The following is a 13,097-nucleotide window of genomic DNA, read 5'->3' as shown; positions in this document are numbered from 1 at the left end:
CTGCTGCAAACAATCAGGGCCAAACTTATTGGAAGCCTGTTGGCTAAAAAAACAGAAGAGGTGAGAGAAGAGGTTTAGTTTGATGATTTTTTTTGGAAACATGTGTACTTATGAGCTCACACCATATGCATGCATGTTTGAACATAAGTCTTGCGCAATAATCCGAACAGGGTACTCGAGGCGACATGGGAAGAACAAAGTGAGTGGTGAGGCTTATTGGAGACGCCTAACACCTCGGAAAGGGGGGGCCTGTGCCCCATAAAATAAAAGTCTTTCACAGCATTAAAAGAATCGTTCGGGACGCAAAAGCTGATAAAGTGCCAGTCCGTTTTCATGCCATGCGGATTAAAGCTTGTACAGAAGAGCTATTTCACACATGGGCAACTATAAACAACAGATGTGGTGGACGTTTTTTGGACACCATTACACGGGTTGAACATTTCATGAGAAGATTTCCTCGTTTTCTGCAAGCACTGTTGATATCCACGCCTGATACACCGGTATATGCTCCTATTGAACACACACAAACCATTTCCAGCACATCTACTATCTATTCCTCAGGCAGATTAAACTGACACAACATAATTCATCTGTTAACACATTTTCTTGATCCCTCTGCCTCTCACTGACACAAACACACACACACACACACACACACTAAAACACACACTAAAACACACAAAGACTCCTCTCCTCTCACTCCTCCCTCACAAAGATCCCTGTCCAGCCCTCACAGCTGGCCCATAACTGGCCTACGGTGTTTTAAAGAGCTGAACAGAGCAAGTACTGAGAGCAGGAAGGGGAGATGAAACAAAGGAGATTAAAGCTCGGAGAAAGAAAGGGAGGGGGTGGCAAAACCTGCTTCTGGCTTCCCGTGGTCTTTAGTGCCAGCCAGCGTTTTTCTGGTGTGGTTTGTGAGTAACAGGGATGTGCCGGTTACTCCATTTATTTTCCTCAGAGCCTCTGGCGGAGCAGTCCTTGAGAAAAGGGCTGCTCCGCAAGGAGCATCACTGAGATAGAAAAGGAAAAAGTGGGAGGTCAGAAATGAAAAAGTGCAAAGAAAGGAGCAAAAAAAGGATGTAATATAAGGTTCATTCTTAAAGGCCATATCCAATTACACGTCCATCATGCTTTTTCTGTTGCCGTGGCAACACTTGGTAATAATAAAATTTCTTTTTTTGCTTTCCTGTACTCTCTGAACTGTATTTATTTGCACCTCTGGTTAACTGCAGGAGTTGGATGAAAAACATCAGCAGGATGCCTTGCTTGGTGACGCAGAGGCGTCGTATATATAGAAGTGGAACGCCTCAGCTCATTACGAACGTCTCTATTAAGATGGAATTGAAAAAATGTAATATAGCCACTGTCGCCTCATTTTAAAAACACCATGGAAGCTGTCACAGCTTTCCTTAGTCACTATTTGATTCAGGCAAACAATGAAATAAAGTTTGAGATGCCAGAAGAAACTGTGAGACGAACAAAACTTTAACTTTAAGAATATGCATATCTATACCTGCTTTGTATAGCTCTTTGTGCGTCTTCACGTTCTTTCTCCTTGAAAAAGAGATTTTTTTTCAGGCCGAGAAGGTTGCTTAGAAACCACACAAACACATCTATAAAAATGCGATTATTTCTACTGCAAAGCCTCCAAAGCTTCAAAACCTAGACTCTGTAGGCCTGTGTGTGAAAGCCAGATAATTACCCAAGCCCAAGCCTATCGCACTCATTCCTTAATTGGCTGTCTCAAAGTTGGACAGAATTGAGAAGGAAACAATCCTCCTAACTGATGGCTAATACCTTTCTTTTTTTTTACAACATGCACAGAAATACAAACACGCATGTACAGGATTTATTTGCTTTAATTAGTACGTGTGAATGAATGTATAAACCTGTGTGTGTGTGTGCATGTGTGTGTTATACCTCTCCTCACGGTTCTGGCCCACACATACTCGTCCGCCGTGGCGAGGGGTCGGGTTACTGCAGGAGCGTTGACGGACCTGGAAGCCGATGCCGCAGCTCGTGCTGCAGGGAGACCAGGAGGTCCAGGGAGTCCACGCTCCGTTTCTATAGAGACACACAGAGCAACATCAGTCCAAGCTACTTTAGCTACTGATGGAGCGGTGATGGTAGCAGGAAGAACACAAACAGCAAGATATCAACTATTAAGTTCCATGAATCTCAGGGATTGATCAAACCATGAGTCTTTGTTACCTCATAGAAAACAATAAACAGCTCAAGAGATAAATAAAGAAAATATACAAAGGAATTCTGTGTTACGGCTTTCATATAGATGTATTTTTCTGTTTCTGTTACACTGTAAATTTAGTCAGATAATATAAGTATTTAATTTGGCCTCTGGTAACTACTTTCAGAAATAAATTAAGACTCGACGATTAATTGGTTGTTAAAAAAGTGATAAATTCCTGATAATGAAGATGATCCTAAGGTGCTTCTGTCATCAACAGCAAACACATCGTGTCTTTCATGCAAAGGTGTGTTTGACGCACAGCAGCATCTCAGTAAATTCAACTCTGAAAGTGTTAAAATCAGTAATAAGTCAGCTGAGAGGAACAACATCCGATCAACTGCTATATTACTGCAACATGGAACAACTTACTGTGTGTAGTCCTGTCTACCCATTACCTTTATTTGTCAAGCTCTGTTGTCTTGTTAAGTGTGATTTCTACTTCTGTGTACATTGAGAGAGATGCGAAAAAAACGGAGTCAAACTTCTTGTATCCGCGCACCCACTCAGATGGAGTGGGTGCGCGGATGCAGCTAATGAATTAACATTTTCTACACCTATCCCCTTAGCTCGCAATCATCCTCTGTGTTATATAAATACGTACATTGATATTCATAGAGTGTGAAAAAGAAGGCGGATTTACAGATGTGTATCACCAAAGGACGTACCTGGAGCAGTTTGCGACCTCTACACTGATGCCATAGCAATGCTGGCCTCCACACTGAGGGGCGGGGTTGTCACAGGCTCGTGTCCGACACAGGCAGGACCCCGCGCTGCCTCCATCATTATGACTACATGTGGACCAGCCTGACCAAGCGCCAAAGCCTCCATCGACCGTCACATTACGGATCTGCGACGAAAGGGGGACACAAATAAAACAGTTGATAGTAATGGCTTTTCTCGGAAACTGGTCATTGCATTAGACTGAAACTCTCAGGAATGTATTGCTCTGGGAGACGCAGCCCACGGCTAGTGTGGATGCAAACAGAAATCAATTTTCCTCAAATAGATGCAAAAATAACTGCATGACATCAACTACAGCACATCTAAAATTGTGCAGTCATACGGACGAAATGTGCTGAAAACACGAGGAAGCTATACGAAAGTTGTCTCAGGATACGATGATATTCCAAAACAGCAAAAGAGAGATTCAGAAAGGCAAATGAAAGCTGTGAATGGCCAGATTCAAAGGAAAGAAATATGAGAAAGTAAAAGTGGCAGCATAAATAGATATCTGGGGCAAAACAGAATGAAAGAGGAAGGCTCAGATATTACAGGAGCTATGAATTACGAGTGATGTCCAGGGCACACGAGCTAAATACAAAAACGCACCGGTGTGAGATTCAGAGCTGCAGATGATATGAGCCATGTCGCTGCTACATTTCAGGGTGATTTACAAATGCAAAGAACAATTTCGTACGGGGAGAAAAGAGAGCGTGATCATCAACTGCTTTGGCAGAAGCAGAAATGACGTCTGCCCTACGCTCTTTTTGGTAATTGTACTCTGCCGTGTGGCTAAATGGGGGATGCTTGGCTAACACAGACAACATTTGCATCAATGGGCTGCCTAGAAAGCAAACAACTAGAAACAGACATCCAACAATGAATTAATTAAACATATAGATAAGTATTTTTACTGGTGTGAAAAGAACATTTCATCAAAATGGGAAAACAGAAATTAAAGGATGCCCGACACAGGATGACAGATCAATTCTGAAGGATGACGAAAAGCACTCATGTTTTATGCAGCTTGCAAGAGTAAAAGTAATTTATTTTTCCCAGGCTGAAATTATAACAGTTGTCTCTTTCTCATTCTAAATAATGCTATAACATAATGTTTTTTAGAGTGGGGCTTGGTTAAAATTACTTCTAGCGGGTTCCTTGAACAAACCATTTGAGTGGAAACATACAGAAAAAGCGACTAAGACTTGTACCTTACCGAAAACTAATTAGAGAAACAAATTTCTGCTTGTTTCCATATAGACGTGAATCTGTGATGCCAGGTGGCGTTTGTGAATAAGTTGATAAAGCATATCTCCTGTCTCTGCCTACACAATGTGTGTGTGTGAGAGAAACCTTGACTGGCCTCCAGCTCAACACTTCCACTTTGCAGGAGAAAGCAACAGAGGAGACATTCAGCCAGTTTAGCCGTTTTCAAAACTGTTAACGGACTCATAGGGAGTGAAACACTAACTGTGATGAAAGAAAACTTCTTGTTTTTTCAGTTTTCACGTCTTGGCATCGAAATGTTGCAAGCAGACAATTTTTCCCATTCTGGTCCGGCTTCACAAGCCCTATTGTAAAGCCATTTATCTCTGTCAGAATACAAAGCGATTACCGCCAAAGTTAATTCATGCTCACTCTAAATGGATCGGATCTGCTTAGACCAAGGTTTAAGTGGGTAAATACATATTCCATTACTAGTGTGGGTAGTGGTATGTGGCCACATGAAAATACATCAAAACTAAAGGATTGGTGGCTACACTGCTGCTGGAAACATTGACATTATCTTTAATCAAAGCCTGCATTTATTAAAGTAATAGTTTAGCGACAGTTAGCTTACCATAAAGAAACATCTACCAGCACCTCTAGAGTTCAGTTAACGCATTGCTTAATATATGGTCTATTTACAACTGTGGTTGTAAGAATGATGTTTTATGGGAAGAGCATTTGCCAGGAAGCTGCTATTAAATGAGCTTTATAAGTGCTGATACACAGATTTCTTCATCTTTGGATAGAGGTGTTCCCCCCCTGTTTCCAGTCTTTATGCTAAGCTAAGCTACTGTCTCCTTGCTCCAGCTTCACAAGTCATCATACAGACATGAGAGCGGTATCTGCCTCATCTAACTTTTGGCGGGAGAGCGAATAAGCATATTTTCAGAAATCTTTAACTATCACTATAAATTGTGTACTATAAGCTGACCAGTTTCAGATTGAAATAGTTTCCATGAAAGTATGACTATGTTTGATGTAGTAATGACTACAGAAATACTCTGATTGGCTGAGGGAGCCTCTGTCATAAGACGTTTGTTTTGAGCTGCAACCAGTTGTGACTTTGCAAAATTAGAATATGTGCATCTGCTTATGCGCATATGCATGTGCAATTGTGTGTGTCCATTGATATATCTGAATGCATATGAGAATGCAGTGTTTCTGCCAGGGCTCTGCTGACAGATGCCACTGGGTGCTGCTCAGTGGCTTGACTGCCAAATATTCTTCTGAACATGAAGCCACATAAAAGGGCATTTAGGCACACAGCACTCTCCGCTGTGACTGGCTTGAAAATGTCGGAAAAGGAGCAGAGCTGCCGGCCCCCTTATACTGCTCCAACATTTGGTGCATGTTAAAATAAAAGGAAGAGCTGTTTCGCTAATGAACACGCAGTCAGTGGTGAATGATTGAGGCAGTGCTCTGGATCACTCCCGGGGTACACGTCGCTCCCTTAAAGTCAAGTTGTTCTGTTCCAAGATACCTTTCTTTAGCGAAGATATGTTTCTCAGGCTGGTTTTAGGGGTTGTTGCTTCTAAGTGAGCGTATGGAAGGAATACAGAGCAGGCTGCAGCTTTCAAAGTAGAGGAACAACGACGAATGCGAGTGTGAAATTCATGTGGAGGCGAGAGCGACCATGAAGGCAGAGTAAGGATAATTGAGTATTCTACCGACTTTAAAGTTTCAAAGTAGAGACAGCAAAGTGAACTACAATGAGGTATGTACAGGTCAGGCAGCAGCTCAGGGACACTCACAGGGCATTTCGTGATGCTCTGCTCCCATTGGCTCATCCTGACACTTTCCTCCAGCGTGGTGCATTTCTTCAACAACAGGTCCCAACCACAGTATGGGTCCCTGGCTCCGACGCAGGCTCTGGAAGGACAGTAAAGTTCAACTTTTAATGGGCTTTTTATTAACCAGTCATGTGAAAACAGATAGCTCTGTACTGTGACAGGACACCGTGAAGAGAGTGGCAAAAGAGAGAAGAGGTGTAGAAAAAGAGGGTGAGCACAAAGCAAATTAACATAAAAGAGAGGGAGGAGAGAAGACCTCAAGTGACAGAGAAGAGGAGAGAGATAAGCAAGGCAGGAGAAAAATTGTAATAAGCGTCTTGCAATTCTCTACAATGCTCACATTGGATCAGCGTCCTAAAATCATGTCTTAACACAATGTGCTGACTGATTTCTCAGGTAATCTGCAGCCAAGCACCAGGATTATGGTTTTGAGCCCGCATACACACACACATACATTTCTGACTCAAATGCCTTATCAGCTCAACAAAGATTCACTGTGAGGATACCGTAGCAAAGACAGCGGGTTCTGTCGTTGCCGCATCTGCTTCGGGTGGTTTACGGAGTGCAATAAAAAGCCCGATGTTACTCTTTTCATGCAAATACGAGTCTGCGGTGACGGCACAATGACATATCTCTGAGCCACAAGCATCGACGGAGCCCGACATGCCCCTAGTGATATGTAACTAAAGTTGTCTGTGGGTTTCATAACAATGAGCTGAGCACAGGCACAAACACGAGTGCAAGGGCACAAGATCATATGCATCCATCCTTGTAAAAATGCAGAAAGGCAAACGGCTTGCCGGCACACACTCTACTGAACACACAAGGTGGCTGACATAGCGTCTGGGTGACTAACGTAAAAGCAGAACATTATGTATCTTCACCGACAAGGATATCAGGGGTGACGACAGCAGCAAAAAATGAAAGGGAGAAAGAACAAGATAATACTTGTCTTTCAGGGGGCCTTACGGGCCTTGCAGATTGCACACCACCCTTCAGTGAGCCACAAAGCACACACAGCGCACACAGCGCACACAAGCAGGTAAACCTCAAAGACCTATCAGTGATGAAGCGAGTAACTCCCCCAGTATTGTAGCTGCCAGTCTGTGTGCATGGTTTAATTTATTTTGTCCGCTTTCTTTGTTTTCGGACTCTCTTTAAAAAAAAGGAAAAAGGGTAATGAAGTGCCACAGCTGTAATATGAAGCCTAACTCTTCTGTGCATTCCAATAACAGCTCATTGTGCGAGAGATAAGGAATGCAGGTGTGATTCCTTTTCTGCGTGCGATGATGGATGGGATCCCAATCTCGTGGTGAGTCTCGACACCCCAGCCTCTGTCTCGGGTTTTTGTTCGCTGATATTTATGCCTTGACAGAGCGTCTTGCAGACAGACAGAAAGTCAATATATCTGCTAAACACACACACACAGCGGCAAGAGAACTGTGTACGCGAGGCAGAAAACGCACGGTTCGACGACGGCGAGGGAAAGACAGTGAGACAGATGGATGGAGGGCAGCCGTGGGCACCTCCAGTGGCTCAGACAAAAGCTGATTTACAGGGTTTTAAATATCAGCAAAGGCCCCCGACCAACACACAGGCCTGGCCCTCTAAGATAAAGAGCATCTCATGGAAAAAAGGGGAGCTTTAAAACTTTGTTGTGTACAAATTTGCACATTTTTGACAGTTTCCATTGAGATTAACGCTGCTGGTTTGTGCATGTACTCACTCTCTGCTCTTGTGGTAGCTGCATCTCTTAAGCGGGATCTTGATGACCTGGTCTCTTACACCCACATAGAGCTCACTGCGGCTGTGCAGGATCAGCAGGCTTCGGATCGGCTGTCTCTTCCTGGGCGGGAACAACTCGATCTCCTCCAACAGGCAGCTTCCCGTGGACTGATTGAGAGGGGAAAGCACTTTCCTGATAGTACCGTAATCTGGAAGAGAAAGAGGGGGGGAAGAGAGAGAATCTGGTCACAAAGAGGAAGGCGGTCGTTGATCTGCTCGAGAAAAGGTAAAGTAGTAGAGAGAGAAGGAGAGGCAGGGTAACAAGAGCAGAGAGTTTGATATGAGAAAAACAACAGAAAATGTATCTCGGATGAGCAAAACTGCACACAAGCCAATGTGAACCCAGTGTGACCCACACAACAATCATCCTAACAGAGAGGTTCTGAAATAAGACCGTCAAAAAGACTGGTGGTGGCTGGCTTGTCAAGCTTGGTTATGCCGTCAAAATGCAGTGCTGTATAAGCAACCAGGGAACTGGTAATGTATGGCACATGAATATATGATCTTTTCTTTGAAGGGATATTCCAGGGGAAGAAACCACCTTGTAGTTCAGAGAGAGAAAAGTGTGGAAAGCCATGCCATTGCGAATGCGTCCTGACCCTTATTTTATGTAAGGTAGGCCCCGTGAGACGAAGTTCGAGGGGAATTTCTTGTGGGAGAGCAAAAACCAACATAATCTCTCATATATGCAATTCGCTGGGTGAAGAAAAAGTAATTAGGTGCACAGTAATGCCAAGAAAATAATGCTAATACGTCGTTTCAAAGTCAGGAATGTAAAAGTGAAGTATTGCCCTCGGCAGCGTAGGACGGGAACACATTACTTAGTGACGCGTCAAAGTAATGAGATTACCTGTTAGATTTGACCTGTTTGCTAATTTAATGGAGGGTGGATATCAGTTTGGTCTCCGGTCCGGGGGTGCTAGCTTCTTAGCTAACCTGATAATGTTAGCTGCCGGTAAGCCACATTCAGGAAATCACCTGGTTTTGTTCACAGTTGGACAGTGTGAGAGCCCTGAAGCTTCACTGTGAGGACGGGACTTCTGAAGAGCTCTGTGGCTAAGGATAAGCTATGTTGATGCTCACTAAATACTTACATACAATTATACTGTATATACAACATTTATTCTATACATTTTTCTCTATTAATTTGTACCTTTCTGTCTTTGTGCTTCTGCAACAAAATATGGCTCTTCTTATCTTATAATGTCTCTCTTTCGAATCCTTCACGTGTTGACGTAATTACTTTTTTTAATGAGTGATACCTAATGAGTAAATAATAATTATTTTTTCCTCCCAAGGCAGGTACCTTCACCAACGTAGAGTTTCACAATTGGTTAGAAACCAGGAACTTCAAGGAAATCTTTTGGATTTAATTGAAATCTGTTCACTGCAAGAGAAAATGTTGCCGCAGGGCTGAAATTACTAATGAGGGCTGAATAACGAGGAAGGGTAAATTTGCTGCAAGCCACATGTTTGAATAAAATAACCCTACACCTTGACATCTTTGGACCCACAGTTGGAGCTATTAGGTTTCCCACAATGGCCCCAATGAGCAGGGTGCTTTTAAGCGTTAATAATAGCATGTGATTAGGTACAGTATGTGCGCTACCCAATGGCCTTGGCAGGGTTTCAGATGTTTTCATTAGCGTCTGGTTAGTGTCTGGGGAACTTGCAGTGTGGGCAGCTCTGGGCCGACGCTACATTGATCACAGCACCATGCAAACAATGAGAGGGGCGTTTTTGAGGGAGATGCCAAGCATAGAGCCAGTGATCTGGAACAGGTTGTGTATGTGTGCGTGTGTGTGTGTGTGTGTGTGTAAGAGTGTGTGCTTGCATGTGTGATATCCTAAAATAACACTGACTAACAACAGGAAGATCATGTTGACATTTCCCCCGGGGGGCTATGGTATATTAGCACAGTGAACGGGGTCGCTACGTTCAAATTCGGTTCAGTACACCAGAATATAATCCATATTGTGTGTTATATCATAATACAGCACAGACACTAAACGCGGGTGTGTATCTGGTGTCTAGCTGATACTGTTTTTAGCACTTTGCCAAGTCTAACATCACATATTGTCACACCGGCGTGATCAAACAGTCTTCTGATAAGCAGGCGATGCCATGCAGTTCACACAGGGAAAACGAGTGAGGGTAAAGTGAGAGCTCTACGTGTGTGAATTAATTACCCGTCTGTTTTCCTTTGTCACGTGGCTGTTGGCTGTTTCGATATCTTACTGAGGGATTGCATGGGAGTGATATGCGATGTGACATGAACGTGTTCTGTCAGTGCATATGAAGGACATATGGAAGGAATAAGTGATCAAACTTGGGTCAGAAGACAAAGCTTTGAAGCCTCCTCAGAAGTACAGATCTATTGGTTTCATTATTCTTACAGGTTTTTTTTATTTCCAATGCCTGAACTTCAAACGGCTTAAAGCCCCAGAAAACGTATTTTAGATTTAAAAAAAAGTATTCTATAAAAAACAATAAATATTCATGACAATATAAGTAAGAATTCAGGCTTCAATTCACAAAGCTGTGTTAGATATTACTTATTAAGAGTTTAACTCTCCTGAAATGCTAATCTATGCTAATTTGCTGCTCCAAGATTGTGTAGGTTTGAATCCTGATCAGAGTGAGCGGAGCGCGAACAAGCAGGGAACACAACCGTTACACAACCTCTCTGTCCCGCTCCGGTACCTACCGCTCACACCATGAGCCCGAAGCGTGCCCGAGCCCGACCCAGAACGCATCTGTGTATGGCGCACCCACACTATTTTCGGAGAGAAATCGTCTGTTGCAACCTCGACAATGGAGTTCACAAAGTCATTTCAAAAGGAAGCTGAGAAGCGAGCGGTGAGCAATTTGAGTGGAGCGGGGTGAAATCGGAGTTGAGCGCGGAGCGTTATCGAGCGGAGCGGCCTGGAGCGGCTTTCAACGGGGGATAGGTGGGTATGAACAACTCCGTGAGCGAGGAGCAGAAACTCTCACTGCTCCACTCACATCCACCAATCTTGATTGGTGCCCTGAAGTATATGACATCAGCCCCCCGACCCCCCCTCCATATCAAACCTTTGAAATAAATACAGAAATCTTATTTGTGAGATAACCAAATAGAGAAATGATGTGGTTATGTAGGACCCCATCGTGAATATTAAGGAGGGGATTGATATACGTTTTTAGGATCATTAAGAAGACAGAAAATCTCAGATGGCACATGCAAGCACCCAACAAATATATGCCAATGAATAAAAAAAGAGAAAATAATGTGTACAGAATAAAGACACAAATACTGTCTCAAGCTCTTTAAAGTCAAACAGAATGCATACACATATTAAGAAGAACTCACCCGTAGCCAAGTATATGATGTGAAAAAGCATGTCTTTCCCCTGCACCACATCCACCGCAACATGAGTGAAGCGCACGTTGTCCTCCATGAAGTAGGGCACGGGAACCACGGGTTGGGCCACCTCATGCATCAGCAAAAACTTCTGAGCGTCCTGCAGGTTTCTTTCAGTCAGGTTCACGTAGGAGCCAGAGTCAATGGTGCCGCACTGTGGAGGTGGGGAAGACAGAGCAGGAAATGATGGACTGCCTACATTAATACAAGCTCCAAGCTCTTTGGGATGAAAAGCCACGTTAATATGGTTCATTTTTTCTGTCCAGAAGTACCACCAGAGATGAGAAAAGAGAGGGATTGAATGATTAAATGAACAAGGCTTTAAAGTCGATTGCAGCCTCGTTGTGATGGTTTGCTATCCTCACGACCTCGAGGCTTTGTAGTCAATACACTACGGCTGATGGAAGACGACTGAATGAATGTTTGACTGAGCAGGTAGTTAGCTCTTTTATTAGATTTTTCCTCATATGCATATATATTGCTGGTGAGTTTTGTTGGCACCAAAAGTAATGTCTCTGATTGCTCTTTTTTACCCCAAAAATAAGGTGATATCTTAAAAATGTTTTATTATCTCCAGAGCCAGAGTCCAGTAACAGAGGAAGAAGAAAACACAAGTATCTCATATAAATAGAGAGATTTCATCGTTACAAATTAATTTGGTTTTATCAGGTACTGTTGACTGTAAGTTCTTGTTCTGTGTCCCAGTAGAGTTTTTCAACTGAAGCAGAGTCAGTGCCGCAGCACTCTGTTATAATGTGAAATATCTAATATGTTAGACATTTCCCCGACTTTATATATGAAAACGAGCTCAATAAAATGAACTCTCTCCAAATGGGAGTTAAAAGAGGGAAATATTACACAGTCCAATATAGATCTTCAATTTGTGTGATACTGCAGGTTTATAAATGTGTTTTAACAATATAATGTGTTAACATTTTTAGGTGTTTTTCCTTTCTTCTAGGAAAGTTAATATGAAGGGATCTTTGGCATTTTGTCATATTGCTCATTATACAGCATATGCTGCCATTAGAAGCGTAATGTATTATCATGACCTATGGAGTGCAATTATGATAATAAAATCTAACTGCAAGATATATAGAGTGTACATTTTGAAGCACGTTGTTGCTGTCCAGTGACAATATTCATGCTTTTAAGGGTGGGAATCTAGTGCCTTTTTTCCCCCAAAAAGGCAGAAAGGGACTAACACAAGGCACAAAGCCAGTCCAGCTGAGGCAGAGCTGGATCAGTTAAGCTAACCATGCATGTCCTTCTCAGGGAAACAGGTCCCTGGCTGGGGTCAGGAGGATTGTGGATTAAGGCTCAATCCTCAAAGAATAGGGCCTACTCCACGATACAGAGAAGAGAAAACAAAAATAAGCCACGCTCTACAATTACGCTGACCCAAATGACTGGTACGGTTTTTGTTTTGAACATAGAGTTGCAGATGCACGGCACGAATTTGCTCCAGGCTAACCGTACGCAGCCTCGTTGTACTAAGCTGAGACTGGACCTTGGGTGGCGATTAGTTCCTGCTGACTAGCCACGGTAGCAACACTATGGACACTTTATACAAATCAATCCCTGGCCTTTCGTGGGCTGACGGATGAGAATCACGGTGGGCTTTCCCGGGATAGGCAACGGATCAGCGCCCCCGACACATCAGGAGTTGGGAAATTAAAACCCTGAAGGACAGGGAAATGCAACACCGTGTGTATGTGCTGCTTGTGTGCCTCTTTCTCTATGTGTAGTATGTGTGTGTGTGTTGAGGGCTATATAATAACATATGTCTAAGGTTTCTTTCTGTGGTTTGTCCTTGCATGTGACCAGTGAGGGTCTATGACATATGTGAATGTACAGAGAGACGGATGTGGTGATTTCCTCG

At 43.1% G+C, this 13,097-nt stretch overlaps 1 protein-coding gene across 1 annotated transcript in view; it reads right to left on the bottom strand.

Moving 5' to 3' along the window:
• The window catches only part of sema5a (sema domain, seven thrombospondin repeats (type 1 and type 1-like), transmembrane domain (TM) and short cytoplasmic domain, (semaphorin) 5A), a 108,683-nt gene that overhangs the window by 33,271 nt on the left and 62,315 nt on the right, over nt 1-13,097 (bottom strand). Inside the window, exons 10-14 of the mRNA XM_079181799.1 lie at nt 11,165-11,369; nt 7,754-7,961; nt 5,989-6,106; nt 2,914-3,095; nt 1,921-2,064 (exon numbers count right to left, since the gene is read on the bottom strand). Coding sequence (XP_079037925.1) covers nt 1,921-2,064; nt 2,914-3,095; nt 5,989-6,106; nt 7,754-7,961; nt 11,165-11,369 — 857 coding nt within the window. The remainder of the gene's footprint in view (nt 1-1,920; nt 2,065-2,913; nt 3,096-5,988; nt 6,107-7,753; nt 7,962-11,164; nt 11,370-13,097) is intronic.

Source organism: Pholis gunnellus (assembly GCF_910591455.1).
Source record: "Pholis gunnellus genome assembly, chromosome: 20".
NCBI classification, from domain to species: domain Eukaryota; kingdom Metazoa; phylum Chordata; class Actinopteri; order Perciformes; family Pholidae; genus Pholis; species Pholis gunnellus.
Note: the sequence above shows the minus strand (reverse complement) of the source record. Positions and strands in the feature narration are given on the sequence as shown.